The 23,809-nt window shown below is 41.5% G+C and overlaps 1 protein-coding gene across 1 annotated transcript in view; it reads right to left on the reverse strand.

The window, feature by feature from the left end:
* LOC129738010 (cadherin-87A) overlaps window positions 1-23,809 on the reverse strand; it is a 565,342-nt gene that overhangs the window by 172,826 nt on the left and 368,707 nt on the right. The window contains exons 5-9 of the mRNA XM_055729186.1: window positions 14,243-14,383; window positions 5,485-5,938; window positions 4,045-5,413; window positions 3,722-3,851; window positions 2,650-2,773 (exon numbers count right to left, since the gene is read on the reverse strand). Coding sequence (XP_055585161.1) covers window positions 2,650-2,773; window positions 3,722-3,851; window positions 4,045-5,413; window positions 5,485-5,938; window positions 14,243-14,383 — 2,218 coding nt within the window. The remainder of the gene's footprint in view (window positions 1-2,649; window positions 2,774-3,721; window positions 3,852-4,044; window positions 5,414-5,484; window positions 5,939-14,242; window positions 14,384-23,809) is intronic.

Genomic DNA, 23,809 nt, shown 5'->3' on the forward strand with positions numbered 1-23,809 from the left:
GTCACTAGTACAGTGGACTGTATACTTACCTCGCAACTCGTGGGATCAATCATGAATTCAAATAATAAAAACAAAACGCGGCTGGAAGTAAGCGAGGCGGAGAAGCACGATTGTCCTAATCCGTTCGCCAGGAGCGGGCAAAGGCGCGCGCCGGTTAGACAACCCACCGAGCTGGTGAGGACGCCCGGTAGATGCAGGAGGAAACGAAGACTCCTTCTTCGGAGTTCAGCAAGCAGTCGAAGAACTCGTAAGCTCCCCGGAGCTTCAGGACCCTGAAACTCCAGCTGAGAGAAATCTAACATCCAGAAATCTAACATCCACAAGGAGGTCCGTGAAAAACTAGCCAACGTAATGGCGATGTTCGTTAAGGCGAACCGAGCGGTGGTGAGTCTGCTCACCGCACCGAAGTGTCGGGAGAATGCAAATGAAGACGTGGTTACCCCTCTGCGGGCGGATATCATTGGACCAAAGAAGGTAAGCGTCTGCGTGCAGACGAATGGCAAAGGAAAGTTTGTCAAAAATGGCAAACGAAAAAGAGGGTCCTCAAGGGAGACGAGACCCGAGGCCATGAAGAAACGAGCCTGGAATCCTAAGGTCCGGAAGGATCTAGGCGAAAAAGAAGAAGGAGAGAGAGGCCAAGTTTCCGAAGCGCCCACCGGGTGGCAGACGGTTGAGCGCAAAAGGAAAAATGTCACGGAAGTCAAAACCAAACCCAAACCAAACCCTAAGCCCTAACTCAACCGGCCCGGGACAAGGGAGACGCGTTGGCGGTGAAGGCACCGGAAGGTACCTACGCATGTCCTTTGTCAGTTGAGGTGAGCCCAGAAGGGGATGTCAGGAGAATCCGCCCAACACGTTCTGGCGAGATGATCCTCGAACTCCGACGTGGCTCAACGATGAAAAGCGCGGAGTATAGTGCGCTTACCCAGGAGATAGTTGGCGGATCTGCGGAAATCCAAGCCCTGAGCTTCACGGTTACCGTCAGGGTAAAAACCTCGACGAGATAGCCACGGATGTTTAGGTCAAGGGTGCGTTGAAGGATCTGCGTAAGATCGAAACGGACCAGATTTCGATCAGGATGCGGGGAGGGCCTCCCAAATCCGGGAAACAGGTTGCTTTCGTGAAACTTCCGGTTACGGCAGCAAACGCAGCACTAAAGTGTTTTTTTTTTAGTTGGTAACCACAAGTGATAAATCCCGGTTTACGAATTGTATTTCAAAGCACGGCTAGCCACCGCGTCCCCCCAGTTTGCTACTCTGGGTCCATGGGTATGGGAAGACTCATGATATACTCCGTGTATACCCCCTACTCCTTAAACTCCACCTGGGGCCGCAGACCTGGTTCCAACCTCGAACTGTTTGACACACTTTACTTCAATAGTGGGAGGTCTTTTCGCGCTTGTGCGCTCCAAGGCAATACTCATTAACGAGATCACTTTCAGCAAAACCTCTCATCCTTACGACTCGACGCCTGAACTATACTCTAACGACTTGAGAACCGAAATCTCTTCGCAATGACTCGAGATTCCCACACAAACCTCTCCTCTTCGCGACTTGAGGCCTGATCTCTCCTCTTACGACTCGAGACCCGACCCCTTATCATAAAGACTCGGGGTTGACCTCACAAACCTATCCGCCTGGAGGATCGAGGCCTGACCTCTCTTCTAACGACTCGAAGCCCGACCTCTTATCTCCAGGATTCGAGTTTCGCCACCTTGCCCGTCGTGTGCCAGATCGAGAGCAGCTTATCCTAGACTCGCCTGCACCTTCAGCACTCAAGTGTCAGCGGCTAAAGGTGGGGTGGTCTATCTGCCAGATAGCCATCCCCTAGCAACCGGAAAGGTATTTCCGCTGTGTCGAGTATGGGCACAAATCAATCGCCTGCAAGGGCACTGATAGGTGCGCAGAAGCCGGTCATCAGGCGACTAGTTGAACCAAAAATGCAAAATGCTGGCAACGGGCTCGGGATTCAAGCTGCTCAACGTATGCTCTTTTCACCTCTGATTCTCCAACCGGCGGACGTCATATCGACGACCGACTTTCTCCTCGCGCCGTTGGACACGCGCAATTCTCAGTCGTATCTCGCCAAGGACGAGGTGATGGTCAGACGCAATGTCTGCGCTTCGTTTGTTGCGGACATCAAGCAGGCTCCTTCTCCATTTTCGGCTGATGCAGACGTGGTCAATTTGATTGTCTGTTCGGCCATCTCGGGATACCCAAGTTACCTCATGTGCTGGTCGATGGGGGAAGAGCGATCCACTGATCACCATGTTATTGTTGTCACAAAGCTCTACAAACAGCTCTCCGATTTCGCTCATCTGTCCTAGGCCATGGCGCCCCATGATGCGCTCAAGGTCGGATTGTTGGAGCCAATAAAAATAAAGCAATGAAATAAAAAAAAATTAAACAGCCCACATATCTGTGTTTAGTGTTCCGGAAGCGATTTTTCCCCCAAAAAAAATCCAAACATTCGGTTAAATACTTTCGGCGAAACGGTCTAAATACCGCTTCCGATTGAACTCGTATCATTTTAGGGGGTAGGAGACTGGAGCACAGATCCGATAATGGCTGTGCTATGTATAAGGGAGAGTAGATACTTGGCTCAGGAATGGCCCATCAGCACAATTAATGGCGCCAATATTTAACTTACCAATCGGGAAGTTCTCTTCGATCGAGGCCAGATAGTGCTCCCGGGAGAATTGCGGGCCATGGTTGTTCACGTCCCGGATTGTGATGTTGACGTTGCAGAGCGTCGTGAAGCGACCATCGCTGGCCTGTGGAAAGAAGTAAGACAGAAGGAAAACGAAACGATGAGGCGGTGAGTGAATGAGGGTCCTACATTTAGATTATGAATGCAAATGCGTCTCGGTGCTGTGTGTGTCGTTCATTATTATCGCCAGGACGAGGCAGCTTGAACCCCACTCCTCCCACATATCTTATCTAACTATTACTCCTTGAGGGGGCATTAGAGTGATTATTGCTCCCATTTCACCGGCTTACTCTAACTTATCCTTTTCGCTTCTCTTGACTTTCGGGCCAAGGAACGTGTCTCGAGATTTCCCCAGAAGCAAACTGCAGCCACAATGCTAATCCAAAGATGTATTATAGTGCCTGCATACATACATATGTATGTTGAGGAAGGTAAGTCTTGCCAAAGATAAGCCCTATGCATGACACAGGAAACTGAATCAGGTGCAGATGCAATTATCATCAAATCACAACAAACGATTCAACGGAATCTGAACCGGCTGAAACACGTCCGGTATCGATACGCAAATTAACACGGATTAACGTGCCTGTTCAGTGAGAAATCGATCGAGCACCCTCTAAAGGATTGGCTCATATACACAATTATCCTTACTTATTTATGGACCAAAAAATTTTTAATGTTATAAATTAACGAAAGGGACATGAAACTCCTACATTATTGGCTTTCGCTTTTATTTAAAAAGCTGTAAATGACAGATGATACTCCACTAAACATTATTTTACTACATCGAAACGAATTCCAGATTATCTTTTTACACCTTTTACAATTAATATTCATCAACTTTGCTATTTACTTTAAGCTGTTTTCGAAAACCAATGTGGCAGGTTTCAAACGCTGGTGCTCAATTTTCTGGTGCTGGTGCTTCCATTTTTTTATACTTTTGTTCCCTTCAAACACCTGAAATCTCCCGCACTATCGAGTCCATACATGGAAGCAAACAACTGCCACTTACCTCCACGGCAAAGAACACATTTTCCGACTTCAAATGGTTCACATCCAGGGTGGTGCTCCGGGAAATGGTCAGTTGGCCGGAACGTTTGTCGATTTCGAAATGGCGCGTAATTGCTTCGTTGCCAATTATTCTGAATTGAAAACAAAGAAAAAAGTACAGAGAAAAAATAAAACTCCGTTATTCAGTTAATCATCTACCGAAAAATTAAAACAATTGCCATCGTTGCCAAAGTTGTGCCGACATCAAAGGGTTTTTTTTCGCCTCTACCACAACCTGTCGGTCCTATTCTTTGGCATTTAATTTAGTTTCGAAGCAAGAATTACCGGTAATTAATTTCCGAAACGACGTCCGGATCGCGTGCTTTGATGACAAGCGGTGGCTCGAAGTGGGTGGCGCCCTCGTCGACCGATGCCCTATACAGGGGACTCTCGCAAACGGGCGGCGAATCGTTGGCATCCAGCAGCGTTATCCGGAGGGACACGACCGACGTTTGACCGCGACCCTCGTCATCCGTCGCCTTGTACGACAGGTAGTAGACGGTTTGGGTTTCGTAATCCAAACATGGAGCCCGGCCGGGGCCCACATCCGTTAAAGAAGACTTAATTTCGTTGGAGCTGTGCCGAGCAGTGGTTGAAGGGACAACCAAGTCCTCCGATAGCCTGCTAGAAGTCGTTTCCCAGCTGGTAGTTGAATCACTCTCTTCGGCACTTGACAGCTCCCAGCTGGACGATGAGGTTGGTGGTGCTACAACATTCACGTCCCGGAACTCGCTCGATTCTCCACCATTGAAAATTTGATATGCCATGTAGTCCGAGGCGCGATCCACGATGCCCGTTCGCCCGTCGGTGGAAACGTTAAACTTTTTTAAAGTGGGAAAGTCCTTGATCAGCTCGTCCGATGTCGGAATTTGCCGACGCTTCCGGAAATGTTCCTCCTCCGCTGGACATTCGGCAACGGTTATTGCACCGGTTATTGGATCTACGTGGAACAATTCCGCCCCAGTCCCGGAAAGAGAATACCGGATACTTTGATCACCAAAATGTCCGGAATCCAAATCTTTAGCCGTAATTGTCGAAATCAAGTGGCCTGGGTTAGCCGTCTCCGATACAGTTGTCGAGTACGAGTCCTGTTCGAAAATTGGTCTATTATCGTTCGAATCAGTAATCGATACCGTTAGTGTGGCCGTTGAAGATAGTTTTGGGTTGGTCTTCGTTTCTTCCGCAATCACCAAAACAATAAACTTTCGCTGGTTTGGATTTTCATAATCCAAGGATCCGTTAGCAACCCGAATACTAATTTGCGAAGATCCCGTCACAAGCTTCGGTTCCACATCGAACACTTCGGAAACGTCGTTCAATCTCAAGGAAAACTCAGCGTTTTCCCCTACATCGGGATCATGCACACTCATTTCGATGGGTAGCGGAGTTCCCGGCGCAGTGTTCTCGGACATCGAAACGAAGTATTCTTTTTTGTTAAACATCGGTGGTGAATCGTTGACATCCCGTATCGTAATCGAGGCCTGGGTGCTAGCAACCGTTAGTTCGTCATTACCGGGTACTCCATCAATGAGCTCCCGAGCTTTTACCGTCAAAATAATCAATCCGGTATCATCTGGCAATGCTTCTTTGTCCAGAGGTTTCGCCGTTCGAAGTTCCCCTGTCAAACGGTCCAGAAGGAAATAATCCATTGGATCTGAAAAACAAACACAAGAAATACTCATGATCTCAAATATTCATTCAATGTTTGTCGAAAATCAAACTTACTGGTAACAAGTTCGTAGACAATCTTCCTCGGTTGACCCCGATCGCCATCCCTTGCATGTATCGTCATCACCAGGGTACCAATGGGACTGTCCTCATTGATAACCGCGGCCAACGAGCCCTGGAACACTGGAGCCGCATTCTGCACATCTTTCACGTGAATTTCCAGCCCGGCCGAGGCATTGAACATCCCGTCGGAAGCCTCCAGTAGGATCTGGTAGATCATCCGCTCGTTGTAATCGAGATGCCCATTCAGAACAACCGCTGCCGTTAACCGGTCCTGGCTGCTCTCCGTTACCTCGATCGAGAACTTGTCGCACGCGTCCGGATTCAACGGTTGCGGGATGCAGGTAATGTCCAGATTCTCGCCCACGGTGTCCTTGTCCGTGACCAGGATGGCGCCGAATACCGTGGTGCCGGGCTTGGCGTTCTCCAGCACCTCCGTTTCGTAGGGAACCTAGGGCAACGAGAGGTAAGGTGTTGAGTTATTTGGAAAATAGCAGAGAAAACTGTTCGTATATTGAAATTTAGCATTTTCCTTCAAAAATTGAAATCAATCTATTTTCCAGATTGAACGGATAAGGCCACTTATCGGGTCGATTAAAACAGTAAGAAAAATGGATCTTTTCCTTAGTAGGAAATCCTATTCAGCTCTCGGTGATCGCTGATGTTATCGTACATATCTCCTGAAGAAGCTTATGCGATGTAGGTTGTGGAATCGGGTCTGTAATATTTCAGACTTGGACCGTGTATCGGTCATTTTTAGACTAATTCTCGAACCAACGATCAAGAACATTCGCCATCCTAACTGGAGTACCGCAAGGAAGTCACCTCGGACCCCTCTTTTTCATAGATTTCGTGTTGATACACTAGATGCATACTACCGTGCATGAGACAAGACCATCATCGCACTGGAGGTTGTTGTGAAAGGATTTTTTCTCCAATACCCGCAGTTCAGAGTGGCTTCCGACGCTGATCGAGCCATTTAAGTAAGTGCAGTGTAACGTCCCGCGCGTGTTTCTCCATCGAACCTCGACTAACAAACATCGAATCCTGGTGATCGGAGGTTGAATCCTGTTGAACCTTCTAGTCGCTTCGAGTCGCCTAGACGAGGAGTTTGTGTTTTTAACCCAAAGTCTTTATGAACAGAGATCTAATCTCGAGTAACTTGAGGCGATCAAGCCTTGAGTTGTCAACAGGTAAGGTATGCGTATTAACCTCGAGTCATTGCGAGGAGGGGTTGGATCTTAGGTCATTAGAGTATCAGGCCTCGCACCGAGTAGAGCAAAGGTATGTCTGCTATTCTATTCTAATTTGTTTATTTATAGAGGATTTTAACCAACATGGTCATTCGTCCTCTTAAGAAGGTATGTCTGCGTCATCCTCGAGTCCCTACAAGGAAGAGTCGGATCTCGAGTCACGAGAGGGGAGATTAGCGAGAGGAGAAATTAGGTCACGATTTGTCAAGAGTAGAGGCTTATGCGGAACCTCGAGTTATAACGAAGAAAGGTCGGTTATTGTGTCGTTAGAGGAGTTAGAGAATCAGGCCTCGCTTGAAGTGCTCATTAGTATGCCGTGGAGTTCACTAGCGCGAGTATAACCTTCAACCTTTGAAAGATTGTTGAACATAGTTTGAAGTGGGACACATTGTCAGAGGCTTCAGGTGGTGTTTAAGAAAAGGGGGTATACGTAGTGTGTATGACTCGTCCAAATGCATCCTTGGACCCAGGTTAGTAAACTGGAGTGACACTTGAGCTTCAACTCAGATACACGCTGATACCGCCTTGAACGTGTCTAGTAAACCTTCGTAAGGTATGCTAAGTATTCAACACCTTCCTTGGTACGAATCACTTTGACTTTCGCTGTACGAGCAAAGGTGTTTCTGAATCTGAAACATGATTCTCTAGTCTGAGCTTGTATTGTTTTGTCGAGGGTCAAGCTTAAAACAGAAAATATCTGAATAGTAAACCTCTAAGGGTTGAAGAAACGATAAGTCCCTGGGTTCGAAGCGTGACACGATCTATTCGCAGACAACTTTTTACAAAGTGAAACTGCCGTGCCTTGATTAAAAAGGCCAGAAACTGCTCAAGTGAATTCTCGGACAAGGGAAAGATTGGGGTCATGGTTGAACCAGAACCAGCGTGTTCAGATCTACGGATTTCTCCGTAGATCTACAGATTTTGACTACTTCTACGGATCTACGGATCGATGTACGAAATTTTCTCGACTAGACTGAGGCAGAATCACAGTTACATTTCAAGGAGGTAAGAGATTCAAGCCTGAAAAAAATCTTTCAGAAAGGAAGTGAGTACACTACAAATAGTGAGGATCCTGGCAGCAAACAGAGCTGCTCAATGATTCAGTAATAATTTTGATATCAAAATTGTTGTTTTTCGTTTCAAAATTATTATTTTATCCACTTTTTTCAAACCAATTGTACTTTGGAATGTTTTCTAGGATAAAAATACACACATAAACGAGAAACACGTTCGAGTAATTATTTTGATAGGGCTTTTCTGCTGAATGGGAACTTTCTCATCTTCGTGAGTTCGACAAGATAAAAGTTGCGCTCATTCCAGTAGTTTTTGTGGTTTTTCGCAACGCGTTTGGCTAGTAAAGGTGGGAAACTTCTTAACAAACATCTGTCTGGATCGCATACTGCGCTGGAAGAGTTTCATGGATTTCCAGAAACTAAACTTGCTCCAAACTCAACAATTTCAACTTGATAGTGGTGTGCCCTCAGAAAATAATCGGCTGGATCGATCCATCTCGAAAAACTAATTAGACTTTTCCGGGGGGCAAGTAAAAGTTTTCGTTCTATCGATCTGGATGCTCCCGTGAAAGATGGGTAAAGTTTCAGAGTTCAATCAAATTTTTCATGCTAAAGTTGATTTAAAATTAAATCTATAGCCAATTGTTTGTGCTGCCAAATATGCGCATTGCCCTCCATAAAAATTGAAAAAATAGATGTGTTGAAACACACAAGTATTTACCAGCATGGGTTAACTCTACTGCACTTGAACAGAAAACTATTTCCCTCTCCAGGGATAGCGGCATCTATTTTTTTATCTACAAGTGGAAAGCTCTTTTACGTTTTACATCTATGATGGAACATGAATGGAAATACTTGCGAGGGAGAGTTTAATCAACAGAATGAAAATCTCTTTCCGGCGAAGTCCATCAAAAACCATTCAGGAATTTGTAGCAGCACCATCATCAACTCACCGACTGAGATGGATAGCGAGGATTTCAAACTTTGTCTCGCGCTCCTGACCGTTGCTGTTGCTGCGAATAGTGTCTTCTAGGATGGTGGTTCCAAAAACCACGCAAATGCAGCACCCCACTGCAAAGTTGGGCTAACCGTGGATTTTTGTGGAATTGCAGACTGTATGCGGAATTTACTTGTTGACTGGATCCTCAGTCACGATTCGAGGGAAGACCGACAAATGAGAAAAAGTTTTACAGATGAATCATTTCTCGAAGCATGGCGGTTTGGTTCTAGGAGTGGATTAAACTTACAGAATGGTAGAATTCGGGTTTTCTCTCCTGTGCTTTGATAAGCTTTTGATGTGTCTGTCCTGTGATCTGCACTTTTTTGAAACGAACAAACACATTTCAGAGTGACTTTATTTTAGTGAAAATGATTGTTTCTTTGAAGAGACCCATCGACCTAAGTGTAAATCTTCCAAGGATATGATGGATAGTATCTTATAAGTCTCTAAACCACTAGTCCACAGAAAGAGTACATTAAGGTTTTTAAACCGGTTGATTCGCCGTTAAAAACGTGTAAACTCCTGAAAACCGTGTAAAAACGTATAACAACCGTGCTGATTATAGAATACCGTGTAAAAACCGTGCTCAATTCGAAATTCATTTATAATTTTGAAGAAGACTGAGATCTGTACTAAAACTTGAGACAATAAGACATTAAGACATGGAACCTGAGAAGAAATGAGATACCAGAGGCATAAAATCTTACACCTTACGCTGAAGTCTTCAGACACGACACATAAGACACGAGACGTAAGACCAGAGAAGTGAAAAGTGAGTCGTGAGACTTGTGACATGAAACGTGAGAAATTGGATCAATGAAGAGCAAAGTGAAGACTACAGGAATAAGATGTAAATCGCGAGAATTGAGAAGCAAAAAAGTAACTTGAGAAGAGAGAAGTGACCCGTGAGATGTGAGAAGTGAAAAATGGGTCGTGTGAAATGAGAAGTTAGACGTGAGAATTAAGAAGTGAGACGGGAGAAGAGAAAAGTGAGACGTGTGAAGTGAGAAATGAGAAATTAGAAGTGAGACGTGAGACGTGGTACGTAAGACATGAGACGTGGTACGTAAAGACTAAAGACTAAAGACTAAAGACTAAAGACTAAAGACTAAAGACTAAAGACTAAAGACTAAAGACTAAAGACTAAAGACTAAAGATTAAAGATTAAAGACTAAAGACTAAAGATTAAAGATTAAAGACTAAAGACTAAAGACGAAAGACGAAAGACGAAAGACGAAAGACGAAAGACGAAAGACGAAAGACGAAAGACGAAAGACGAAAGACGAAAGACGAAAGACGAAAGACGAAAGACGAAAGACGAAAGACGAAAGACGAAAGACGAAAGACGAAAGACGAAAGACGAAAGACGAAAGACGAAAGACGAAAGACGAAAGACGAAAGACGAAAGACGAAAGACGAAAGACGAAAGACGAAAGACGAAAGACGAAAGACGAAAGACGAAAGACGAAAGACGAAAGACGAAAGACGAAAGACGAAAGACGAAAGACGAAAGACGAAAGACGAAAGACGAAAGACGAAAGACGAAAGACGAAAGACGAAAGACGAAAGACGAAAGACGAAAGACGAAAGACGAAAGACGAAAGACGAAAGACGAAAGACGAAAGACGAAAGACGAAAGACGAAAGACGAAAGACGAAAGACGAAAGACGAAAGACGAAAGACGAAAGACGAAAGACGAAAGACGAAAGACGAAAGACGAAAGACGAAAGACGAAAGACGAAAGACGAAAGACGAAAGACGAAAGACGAAAGACGAAAGACGAAAGACGAAAGACGAAAGACGAAAGACGAAAGACGAAAGACGAAAGACGAAAGACGAAAGACGAAAGACGAAAGACGAAAGACGAAAGACGAAAGACGAAAGACGAAAGACGAAAGACGAAAGACGAAAGACGAAAGACGAAAGACGAAAGACGAAAGACGAAAGACGAAAGACGAAAGACGAAAGACGAAAGACGAAAGACGAAAGACGAAAGACGAAAGACGAAAGACGAAAGACGAAAGACGAAAGACGAAAGACGAAAGACGAAAGACGAAAGACGAAAGACGAAAGACGAAAGACGAAAGACGAAAGACGAAAGACGAAAGACGAAAGACGAAAGACGAAAGACGAAAGACGAAAGACGAAAGACGAAAGACGAAAGACGAAAGACGAAAGACGAAAGACGAAAGACGAAAGACGAAAGACGAAAGACGAAAGACGAAAGACGAAAGACGAAAGACGAAAGACGAAAGACGAAAGACGAAAGACGAAAGACGAAAGACGAAAGACGAAAGACGAAAGACGAAAGACGAAAGACGAAAGACGAAAGACGAAAGACGAAAGACGAAAGACGAAAGACGAAAGACGAAAGACGAAAGACGAAAGACGAAAGACGAAAGACGAAAGACGAAAGACGAAAGACGAAAGACGAAAGACGAAAGACGAAAGACGAAAGACGAAAGACGAAAGACGAAAGACGAAAGACGAAAGACGAAAGACGAAAGACGAAAGACGAAAGACGAAAGACGAAAGACGAAAGACGAAAGACGAAAGACGAAAGACGAAAGACGAAAGACGAAAGACGAAAGACGAAAGACGAAAGACGAAAGACGAAAGACGAAAGACGAAAGACGAAAGACGAAAGACGAAAGACGAAAGACGAAAGACGAAAGACGAAAGACGAAAGACGAAAGACGAAAGACGAAAGACGAAAGACGAAAGACGAAAGACGAAAGACGAAAGACGAAAGACGAAAGACGAAAGACGAAAGACGAAAGACGAAAGACGAAAGACGAAAGACGAAAGACGAAAGACGAAAGACGAAAGACGAAAGACGAAAGACGAAAGACGAAAGACGAAAGACGAAAGACGAAAGACGAAAGACGAAAGACGAAAGACGAAAGACGAAAGACGAAAGACGAAAGACGAAAGACGAAAGACGAAAGACGAAAGACGAAAGACGAAAGACGAAAGACGAAAGACGAAAGACGAAAGACGAAAGACGAAAGACGAAAGACGAAAGACGAAAGACGAAAGACGAAAGACGAAAGACGAAAGACGAAAGACGAAAGACGAAAGACGAAAGACGAAAGACGAAAGACGAAAGACGAAAGACGAAAGACGAAAGACGAAAGACGAAAGACGAAAGACTAAAGACTAAGGAGAGTCTTCGAAAAAAGCAAACCTTTGTTTTTTGAATTACTTTTTAATGCATGGATGAAAATTGATGAAATTTTTAGTGAAGCTACCTAGTGATGTGTTGTATACGTGTACAAATTTGATGACAATCTGTCAAGTGGGTTTTGAAAAAGCATCCAATACAGAAGTTCATTGGAAAAAAAATTTCAGGCCGGATCGAGAGGAATGCAGAAATGTCCCATTGGAAGACCCAAAAACAGCTGGGAATGAAATATTCAACCAAAGTTTGTATGGTAAATCGTTTCTAAAATCCTGGAGGATCCAGTAAGCTAAATCGTGCGCAAAATATTTGGACTGCTAGTGGGAGATATTTTGAAAAAATTCGTAAAGTACAGCAAAACGAAATCTTTTCTGGAGACAAACAAGGAGAAAAAATAAAGAATTTTAATGTCTAGTACTGGAGGATGCTAACGATTTGTAGAAACTTCAAATCAGTCAGTGTTTCATAACGATTGACACGAAGAATGGCTTAAAATACGAAGAAGACTGTCTTACAAATTTCCTCTGCAAAGCTCTTCAATAGCTACTACAAAGTACATACTGTGTTAAAAGTGGATCTGGAATCGTGTTTTTACGCAAAAACTGTAGGGGAGTGATAAAAAGTCAAATATTTTGTTTTTGTGCCGAAGGAGAACAATCGGCTAAATTTGTTATAGATTTGATTGAATTCAAAACTATGAGTTATTTTGAAGGTCAAGCTCCAGGAAACAGAAAACGTAATTTAAAATAGTCTTGATTAAAAAAAAGGGTGGTTACACGGTTATTCTAACCGAAAATTAAAGAACGATAACTGGGAAAAATTAAATTAAATAAACAACCAGCAAACGATGGAATGAGGAGGAAAAAATGCCATCCGGTTCGATTAAAAAAATTCTTACACTGTATGAATCCGAAATAGCAATTCAAAAAATTTTACTGCGCCAAAATCACTGGGCCTGACGACCAAGTTATTCCACGAAACACCCACGTTTTCTTCCTAAAAATAAAACTCACGGCAAGGAATCTCATTGACGGCGAAATGTTTCTGGTGAAAATAATTACCATTTTTTTTTTTTGAAAATTTACAACGTAAGTGAGCCAGACATGGAAGAGTAGGCGTGTCCTGGAACGTCAAGACGTGTTTTGTTTTTGTGCGGAAAAAATTTATTAAAATTTTAAGAAAACTTAATAATTACGAGGAGTTTCAAAACTAATTCAATAAGGGATTGTTATAAATGTGTGAATTGAGTGTTTTTCAAAAAGTTTCGCGTGTGGAGCAAATGCAGTAGCCATTCGTGAGCTGCCGAAAGAAATGGTCGATGTAGTTAGGAGTTATTCAATAAGAAATAATATGCAAAGTATTATGAAAAACTACAAAGTACGGTTCTGTTTAATTGGCAAAATGTTTTGCGAAACAAAAAATTTGTGAAATCCTTTAACAATTAGTAAAGTAGCAATGTTATATCGAAGAAGCATTCGGAAGAACTTTATGGATGCTTGTGAGGTTGCATTTGCACCTGCTGTTCTTGTGAATAAAAAAATACGAGGGACCTATCAGTGATGTCTCGAATATTTGAATTCAACCAGTGTCAAGATAACCGAAACCAGAAAAAATTGGAAGACAGCACCGGTGGAAACCTATCACTTATCAATGGAGTTTGGTGAGATCGTTCCTATTAGAAAATTATTTCTAAATCATATTCGTTTTATTTATTGTTTATTAATCCTATTTGCCAAATAGGTTTTCCCATAAAAAAAAATCCTTTCCCCTCCTTTCTGAATACAACATCTGGGTCGCATGGGTTCCCTGCACCTGAAAAGTTCTTTTCGTTGTATCAGAATATCCCCGTTATGATTACATTGACTTGTCGCGGTGTGCATTAAGTTACCACACTTATCTTTAAAATCAGCACTTGAAATGAGTGTTGTATCCAGATACTCATTTTGGCATCTTGTGTTGATTTTAATTATTAGTTGTACCTAGTGTATCAGCCAATGCAAGATGTGTGTAGTCACCCAATGCTATGCTATGCTATGCTATGCTATTTACAACGTAAGTGAGCCAGACACAGCCCCTAATGAGTTTTCCCGCCCACCCGGCACAATGTTCAAGCTCCACACGGCTTAATTGATTTATCCATCGTTGGACCCGGATGGCAGGGGACACATTATGGTCCCCCGTGGAGCGCTGTGCCTTCCAATCACGGCCCCCAAAATAATCATCAATCAATCAAACAATCAATCGGTTTTGGAGCAACCGAAATAAACCAGAGGGCAAGCTGGGAAAATAAAAATAACTTGGTACTTACATTCCGAAACTCCGGGGGGTTGTCGTTCTCGTCCAGGACAATGATGGTGATCGGAACGTTGACTACGTTGTCGTTTTCCGAGTCGAACGACGCATTGACCCGGTCCTTGATGGTGACCGAAAATGACAGGGTGTCCTGGGCCTGGGTGGATTGGTGGAAAAGAAATACGGAAACAAATTAGAGGAGGTTCATTTATTGGATTTTGTTGAACGCTGTATATTGGAATCGAAAACAGATTTCAAGTGGCTATTAAACTTATGTTTTAATCGATTTATGAATTGAACAAGCATATTGGCTTTTATAACCTAACTAGCTGACCCGGTGTGCTTTGCTACACCTTCCGGAAATAAATGTAATTTGTAAAAATTTATTCAAATTTAGATTTTAGAGAGCATTTTTTTAAATCAAACCTCATCATACTTCAGAACCAACAACTTTGAAGTGAGAGCTGCAGCTGCAGTTCTGAATTGCAATTCAAAGATGGTATATATTATTTACTGAAACTTGATCTCTAAACTCGTTTTTCAAGATCTGAAATTTGTACTCTGTACCCAAAAAAACCTTTTTAAATATGGTCCCTTCTTTGAAAAGCTCTTTATCTTAAATTTACATGGAAGCTCTCCCATCTTTTTCAATTTTGTCCCCCCCCCTGCTTGAAGAAGGTAGGCAAATTTAATCGGCTCGATACCCAAACAGCACTTATCATGGTAATAAAAAAAAAATTAAATTAGTTATGTATCAAATACAGTGCAAATTTCTTTTTTTTTTTTTTAATAAATTTACTACGGTAAACATATAAATATTAAAAAAAATATCAGTTGCAGAACTTCATAAGTTCTCAGCGTTTTATTTTTTATTTTCTTTTTGAAAGTCAAATATTCAAAAATGTAGGCAAAAATAAATTTCTAAGTTTACATTTGTCCCGTATATTGGGGCAAGTGTCAATGCAAAGCTTAATTTCAGATGCGCCAGAGTAATGGCTTTGAAATCGAATGCTGTTCAAAGGGAATGACCTTCATTTACAAAGACATTTAAGAATTTTCAATATCCGCTGTAGTTTCAACATTCGGAATACCCCTTCTGGTTTTTCCAACATATTGAATCATTTTGAAGATGAATTTCTTAAAAGTTCGACGTGTGCCCTTGCCCCACCGTGTAAGTTGACAGAAGGGAATATTGTTTTTAACACTTTAAGAGTAAACTAAAAATTTCTCTTAAAAATTTTGCGTCCAGTTGAATATCAGTTCTAAAGTCTCGCTTTTCAAAAACGAAACGGATCAAAAGTCTCTCTTATGCAGCCATGTAACACAAAAACACTTTTCATGTTAAGTACGTAGTTGAATTGGTATGTAATCAAAAAGTATGATGGTTTTTTCAGAATAATTTAAAATAAAAAGCTCCCATTTTCATTTCTAAATTCGTTTCAGTTGTGTATTTGGGCCGAAGTAACAATTTCTAGAAGAAAACATAATTTTTAATTTTTTTTTAACAGAAAAAGTTGAACGTTTGAACATGTTCTAATGTTCCTTGAATGAAAGAAAAGTCGAATGCTACCTACATTAACACGAACTAAATATGGAAGTATTTTTGCAAATCTTTCAATTGGTTTTGATTCGATTGATAAAATACCAATCCGTGTCACATTTAGGCGTCATTTATTACCACGTGCTGTGTACAAATCAAATAAGCAAGAAAAAAAAACACATCTAGGTTGCATATCGCCCACGTGTTTGAGAAACAGGCGCCTTATTGTTAAATTTTCCAGCAATCAATGAACAGTGTGCTTTGGTTACCATCCTCTTGCGACGACGTTTGCTCGCCCATGGAGACGAAAAACAAACCCCTCAAAGAAAATATGCTTGGTTGAGAAATACGCGCCAAAATATTCCTACTGATCAGTATGCTATGCCTGGGTTACTTTCCTTTTGCGACGTTGGCTCGCGACGCCTCGACCATAGAAACGAAAAACAAACCGCCCAAAGGAAAAAAAAATCTCAAGAAAATGGATGTCATGACTTTAATTTGTTTCGAAAAACTACAAATTTTGTATGGAAGCCTCTCCTTCCTTAAATCGGATGGAGTTTTGACTATTACAGAAACCATCCCCGGCCTCAAAAACCCTCAGATGCCAGTTTTGACGATGATCGGTTCAGTAGTTTCCGAGTCTATAGGGAACAGACAGACAGACAAACATTCATTTTTATATATATAGATGTTCAAGTTGACAAGGTACATATAAAACTAAAAAGATTCTTTAATTTAAACATTTAAAACAGTCAATATCGATTTGACACGAATGTCAAAACGTTGGTAAAATGTCACAAATAAACAAAAAAAAAAGAAAAAGTCAATATCGATATCACAGAGAACAAACTAGCTAGCAAGCTAGCCCACGATAGTTGTATAAAATTTTCAACGATCGTTTTGATTTTTTTTTTGTTTCTGGCTGTCTACCAGATGTCTACAAACACACCAAAGAGAACTGTCAAAACCATTCTGAGACAAAAAAAAACAAAATTTTGGTCAGTTTTGAACAGGTCGTACGAACTATTTGGCATGTTTCAAGAATATTCCCAAGCAACCAAAAGTCACATATTCACTGAAAAGAAAGCTTTCGAAAGTTACATATTGGCTGACAAAGAGAAACAACTGTCAAATTCCCTTGAGTGAACTATATGTACCCATTGATGAACTTGAAAGTATTAAAAGTGATTGATTTGTACGCTGTATGTGACTTATTTCGCCCAAGTCCCATGAGTAAACGATATGTTCTTATTAATGATTTTGAAAGTTGCAAAAGGGCTTTATATGTACGTAGTAGGAGACTTAAGTCACAAAAAGTGCACAAAAGTACTCTAAATGAGATTTGGCTAGTCACAAAAAGTGCATTGGAAAGCATTTGCATTGAACACATCTCGACAATCCGCAATTTGTCGAGATTAGAATTCCAAGCTAGGCATCGTCCCGGCACCATGTTCTGAACATAGTAAATTATTAAGAAAAGTTTATATGAACTGTGATGCCAAGGGTGAAATTGGAGATAGAGAGAGAATTTTTTGCTCATTTTACAACTTTTTTGTAAGCTGAATTAAAAGGCCGCTGGAAGTTGAATAGTAGGTCATTTAGACTTCTTTGGGAACTTGAAAGTATCAATAAGAACTTAAATTTTGAGCTGCAAAGAATGTACTTCAAATCAATGATGGGGCTGAGTAAGCCTTTTCGTACCTGTTTTATGGGACTTGTGGTTGCTTGGGTTGCTGTTAAAGTTTCGTAACACTTTCGTCCGGTTGCGTAATGAAAAAATATCTTAAAAGTTTATCGCTATTTCTTTCAAGCTAGAAGTGCTAAATTCTGGACTATGGGATACAAAACTCATACTTGAAAGTAACACACTTTGAGACGTCTAGAATCAGTTTTTATGGTTTAGACTGATTGTCAGGAATGTTCCTAATTGTAATTCTGGATAGAGACGATTCGTCAACTGACGATGATCGTTCAAGAAGTGCAAAAACTTATTGTAAAACTGTTAGTTATTTCGACTGCCTCTGTAGTGCAATAACAAAGGAATGGATAAAAGTGCACCACCTTTTTACTTATCGACTTTGAGTGAAGGGAAAAAACTTTTTTTTATATTTAAATATATGTAACGTTTCGTCACAGAAGAACAGATGTAGAAGCTAAACCTTGAAACGTTTGTTAAGTCCTAACGACCGTTTTTATGAATTTAATTGAATCAAGCAATCGATAGATTGCTTTCAATTCAACCACAGTAAATGAAAAGTTCATATACCGGTATTTCGATAGCAACGCTCACTGAAGAAGGTAGTAAGTTGCTATCGAAATATCGGTATTTCATTTACCGTGGTTGAAAAGGAATCTATCGATTGCTTGATTCAGTGAATCATTCAACCAAGTAGGCTCACAACACAACAGAATCAATTTAATGTTTTTTGGTTGAGCCACTAGATGTCTTCAAGGACACCAGGGAGAACTGTCAAGAAGAAAGTGCAATGTAAACAAAACAAAATACCAAACAATTAGTCAGTTATGATGGGGTCGTAATGCTATCTGACGATCCAATTGATGTTGAAGTGTTGTAACACATTTGTAATTTACATAATGAAAACCTTTAGCCTAAAGCTATTTTTCTAATTTCTTTAAACTAGCAAGAAGCGCTACATATAAACAGATATGATACGAGGAAGTGCCCGCTTAGAGAAGCCTGGAATCGGTATTGCTGTGTGAAATCGTTAATTTTAAACTCAATTTGATAAAATAACTGGTTCTTCTGGCTTGTCCAAAGTTGTTAGTTTATTTATTATTATTATTTATTACAAATCAACGGAACACATATTGGTCCAAATGATGACTTAAAATTAATATAAAAAGAGTACTAAATCTAATTACAGGGTTCTCAATACACTTAAAACTTTAGTACGGAAAACATCTCTCGAAACGTCGAAATCGAAGTGCTCAGAAAAACGGTTGAATGTTTTCATTACACCGATGATAGCGCTATTAGCTCCATAATTGTTAGAACGAATGGGAACATACAATCGAAGATCTTGATTTCTAAGCCCACGGGGTCGCACACTTAGAGGAATGGCTTCTAGGAGCGTGGGGCAGTCAATTCGCGATGTCAAGAGATCGGCGACGAAGGAAGCTCGTGTTGCGTTTCTGCGGGCTTGAAGAGTGTCAATGTCTATGAGACGGCATCGATGTTCATAGCTTGGCAAGTGAAACGGGTCTTGCCAAGGCAGGTGTCTAAGGGCGAATCGCAGGAAGCGCCGCTGTATAGTCTCGATCCGTTCGGCCCCATTCTGGTAGTAAATAGGGACACCAAACAGCTGATGCATACTCAAGGATAGAGCGAACAATACTGCAATCCAAACTTTTCAGGCAATACACATCCTTGAAGTCCTTGGACACTCGAAATAAGAATCCAAGACTTCTCGAGGCTTTGTCGACAACGTAGTTTGTGTGTGTCCTGAATCCCAGCTTCCGGTCTAGAATTACACCCAGATCATTGATGTGTTCTACGCGTGCGATTGGCTCATCTCCGAGGAAGTACTCAGCGGAAAAAGGCTGCCGCTTTCTTGAAAAGCTGATGACTGCACATTTACTGCGATTCAAAGGCAGGCAGTTTATATCACACCAGTGTGCGAAGAGGTTAAATTGATTTTGTAGGAAATCAATATCGTTCTGGCCGTTGATGTTGTAAAATAGCTTTAGGTCATCAGCATAGCATAGCTTTGGACCGTCGAGGAGTGAGAGCGCATCGTTGAAGTAGATTAAGAAGATAATCGGCCCTAAATGGCTTCCCTGAGGCACACCAGAAGAAGCAGAGAATTGTCTGGAGAAAGAGTCCTCCGTGCGAACTGTTAATTTACGTCCTGATAGGTAGCTCCGGAACCAGTCAAGAAGAGTTCCACAGAAACCCAGGCGTTCGAGCTTTCCAATGGCAATATCGTGGTTGACTTTGTCGAATGCCGCAGACAAATCGGTGTAAATAGCGTCGGTTTGAGACTTCGCAGCAAAACTTTCATGCACGTAAGAAGTAAACGTCAGAAGGTTAGTTGTCGTGGAGCGCTTGGGAAAGAATCCGTGTTGATCGTCGGAAAAAATATTCTTACAGGACAAGAAAATCGGATCCAAGACCACCAATTCGAATAGTTTGGCTACTGCGCATAATGCCGAGATTCCCCGGTAGTTGTTGACATCTCTCATGTTACCTTTTTTAAACACCGGAAACATGTAAGCCTCCTTCCATAGTGAGGGGAAGATGGCTCTGTCAAGCGAAGCTTGGAAAATAAGCCTAACAGGAGTCAGCAAAACAGGCATAAAACGTTTGATAAAAGTAGCAGGTATTCCGTCCGGACCCGTAGAGAAAGAATTTTTGAGCTTAGCTGCTGCTTTTGAGATGACTGCATCCTCAACCACAATGTTGTTTATAGAGAAGCCCAGTGGCGCAATATTCCTGACTGCACTATCCAGATGTTCAGGGGATGTCGATGCTGTATTATAGTTAGACGAGAATTTATCGGCAAAGAGATCACAGATTCCACGATCAGAGTTCGCCGTATTGTCATCCAGAAACATTTGGTTTGGCAGGCCAGGTTCGTTCCGTTGACTTTTAACATGTTTCCAGAACGATTTAGGTCTGGACTTGAGATCACGCTGAACTCGAACTAGATAGTTTTGGTGACAACGTTTGCTGACTTTTTTGTAAACACAATTTAGTCTACGATAAATGTCCTTAGTATAGGAGGATCTCGATTTGTTAAAATTTCTAAGGGCACATCTCTTTGCCGTCTTTAGTCGTCGTAGTTCAGTCGTGAACCAAGGAGTCCGTATATTCTTTTCAGTAGTATGTTTTGGCACGTGACGATCGATAACGTAACTCAAGATGTGCGAGAAGGTTTCGGCCGCAGCGTTGGGATTAAATAAGTCGAGCTCAGATTCCCAATCGATGGAAACCAGGGTACGAGAAATCTCGTCAAAGTCGGCGTTCTTGAAGTCAAGATAGAAGGGTGCTAATTTTGCGACAGGAGCAAGTCTAGTGACATCGAACGAAACCAATAAAGCAGGATGATGGTGTACCGATTGAACGTACGGAGCGGGAGCCGAAACAACGGACGGTACACGAGTCCCATCGCTGGCAAAGCAGAGATCCAACATACGACCGTTTTCGTTTGTCACGCAGTTAATCTGCCGCAAAGTCGCTGTACTCAAGGAGTCTAGTATGACGTTCGATAGGGTTGAAAAAGTTGAGTGTACTGGCTAAAGTTTGTTTCTATTTTAAAAAAGAATGGAGTTAACCAGATAAATTTACCAACACAACAAGGCCATTCTTCTACGATGTTGATTTATTTATGTTTTGAGATCATAAACGATTGCGCCCTTCCAAGAATTAGGTACTTCTCAAGTTGATTCGACTTGTTGGATTGATGTTTGAATGTGAGCATTTGAAATTTGACACAGGTTTCTGGAATTTTATTATTCGAGCTTGTGTACATTTGTTTGTTGGTTCGGTAGTCTCTGTAGTGAATAAAATTTGCTTTTTATTTTCCTCAGTTCAAGTTATTCTTATTGTACTTATAAAAAAAATCATCTCATTGAAGTATTAAATATTTAAATTCATTAATTTATGAGTTGCGACCTTTCGAAAAATGTTTACTTTTGAAAGAGCTTTCAAGAAACAGTGCCATTGCGCCATTGAATAGTTACAAATCAAGCAATCGATGGCACTGTTTTTCGTCAATTTTTAACGGCTTCTTTGAAAGAGAGCATTTGAAATTTAACACAAGTTTCTGAAGATTTTTTGTTCGAGCTTGTACATCTGTTCATCTGTGGTTTCCGGTCACTGATCTCAGGTTGCAGATTGCGTGTCTCAGGTTTCAGGAATCAGTGAAAATAAGAAATGTTCAGGAAAATAACCGTTCCTCATCACCACGTTTTTGACAGATAGGAAGTGAAAAAATCTCTGATTGGTGAAAAATACTTTTTGCTATACATTTTTTAGAGTCATCTTTCAAACCTCATTCTGGTAAGACAGGTTTGTTTATAAAAAGTTATTCTTCTGTTAATCTTAATAAAAAATGTTATAACATATTGATAAAAAGTTAACCATAGGGGAGATAAGGGAATAATGGCCACCTTAAGGAAGACGCTTATTTAACCGTAGAAAACAACTATAATATTTGACTTACATCATTGTTTCGTGTTCAGACACTAAAAAAGTCAATTTCCTAACTGGCTGATACTTAAAAAAGTAGATAAAAACGTTTAAAAATTCATTTTAAATTTTTTTGAGCTACAGCTTAACTTATTTCGTCTGAAGGCCTGGTAAATGAAAAAAAATCTCCTCGAACAGGAATCGAAATCGAGTCTATTGATTACCTCTCCGACATCCCAGCAAACATATATTGTTGAGAATTGAAGCACTGTTGATATTTTGGAATTCATAGTCAACAAAACGATTAAAAACGATTTTTTTTTCAAGAGAAATTTCAATTTCATCGACTGTTTTAGACCAGATTTAAGGGGTAAATTTTTTTTATGGTTTCTATGGTTTATTCGAACCAATGATTTCTATAGTTTTTACCATAATTGGTATAAAGTTGTAGAAGTTATGATTGTTTTACTGTCACAACAATGAAGCAATAATAAGGTTTTATTTGAAAATAAAAAAGAACTTCAGTGTACAGTAGAATAACTGAAATAAGTAAGGGATGATCAAAATATGTTGAATCTTACGCGCAGTAGGCTAGATTGCTATTTATCATTTGCAATTCACTTTTGCCAACAATACTGTTGATTTTTGTAAAGATTGAAATGCGTTTTTAAGGAAAAAATTCAAATTTATCAGAGTTCTAGAGAAGATTCATCCATTAAATAAAATTTTTCCAAAAAACTATAAAATTCAATTTAAACAAAGAATTCAAGAGAGTATTTAAAGAATATAGTGGATTGGAAACCGTAGAAGCTAATATTTATTTTATTTTATTTATTTATTTATTATTTACATAGTATTCCGTCTCACGACATAACTTGACGAACATAATTCCTAAAATTCACTCGGTCCATGGCAACCGTTCTCCAATTTCTCGGGCACCCCACGTTCGCCAGATCACGCTCCACTTGGTCTAACCACCTCGCTCGTTGCGCCCCCGCTTGTCTTGTGCCTACCGGATTCGTAGCGAACACCTGTTTTGCAGGACAGTCGTCCGGCATTCTCGCAACATGTCCTGCCCAGCGTATCCGGCCAGCCTTCACCACCTTCTGGATACTGGGTTCGCCGTAGAGTCGCGCGAGCTCGTGGTTCATCCTTCGCCTCCACACTCCGTTCTCCTGTACGCCGCCAAAGATAGTTTTTAACACTCGTCGCTCGAATACCCCGAGTGTACGCAGGTCCTCCTCGAGCAATATCCATGTCTCGTGCCCGTAGAGAACAACCGGTCTAATATGCGTCATATACAGGTTACACTTCGTGCGAGGGCTAAGTCTTCTCGACCGCAGTTACTTGTAGAGTCCATAGTAGGCACGACTTCCGCTGATTATTCGCCTCCGGATCTCACGGCTGGTGTCATTGTCTGCGGTCACCAGTGAGCCTAGATAGACAAAGTCTTCGACTATCTCCAGCTCGTCGCCGTCGATCGTGACCTTGTTATTACTGGACAAGCGGGTTCGGTCGGTCTCGGATCCGCAGGCCAGCATGTACTTCGTCTTGGACGTATTAATCATCAACCCAATCCTTCCTGCTTCGCGTTTCAGTTTGCGGTAGATCTCCTCCACCGCCGCAGATGATCTGCCGACTATATCAATGTCATCGGCAAAGCAGATAAGTTGACTGGATCTGTTGAAAATCGTGCCCCGCATTTCGCCCACCGCTCGTCGAATAACACCTTCTAGCGCCACGTTGAACATCATGCAGGATAGACCATCACCTTGTCGAAGCCCCCTGCGCGATTCGAATGAACTCGACAATTCAGCCGAAATCCGCACACAGCACTGCGTTCCATCCATCGTCGCCTTGATCAGTCTGATCAGCTTCCCGGAAAAGCCGTT

This window comes from Uranotaenia lowii, chromosome 1, assembly GCF_029784155.1.
Source record: "Uranotaenia lowii strain MFRU-FL chromosome 1, ASM2978415v1, whole genome shotgun sequence".
Classification (NCBI taxonomy): Eukaryota; Metazoa; Arthropoda; class Insecta; order Diptera; family Culicidae; genus Uranotaenia; species Uranotaenia lowii.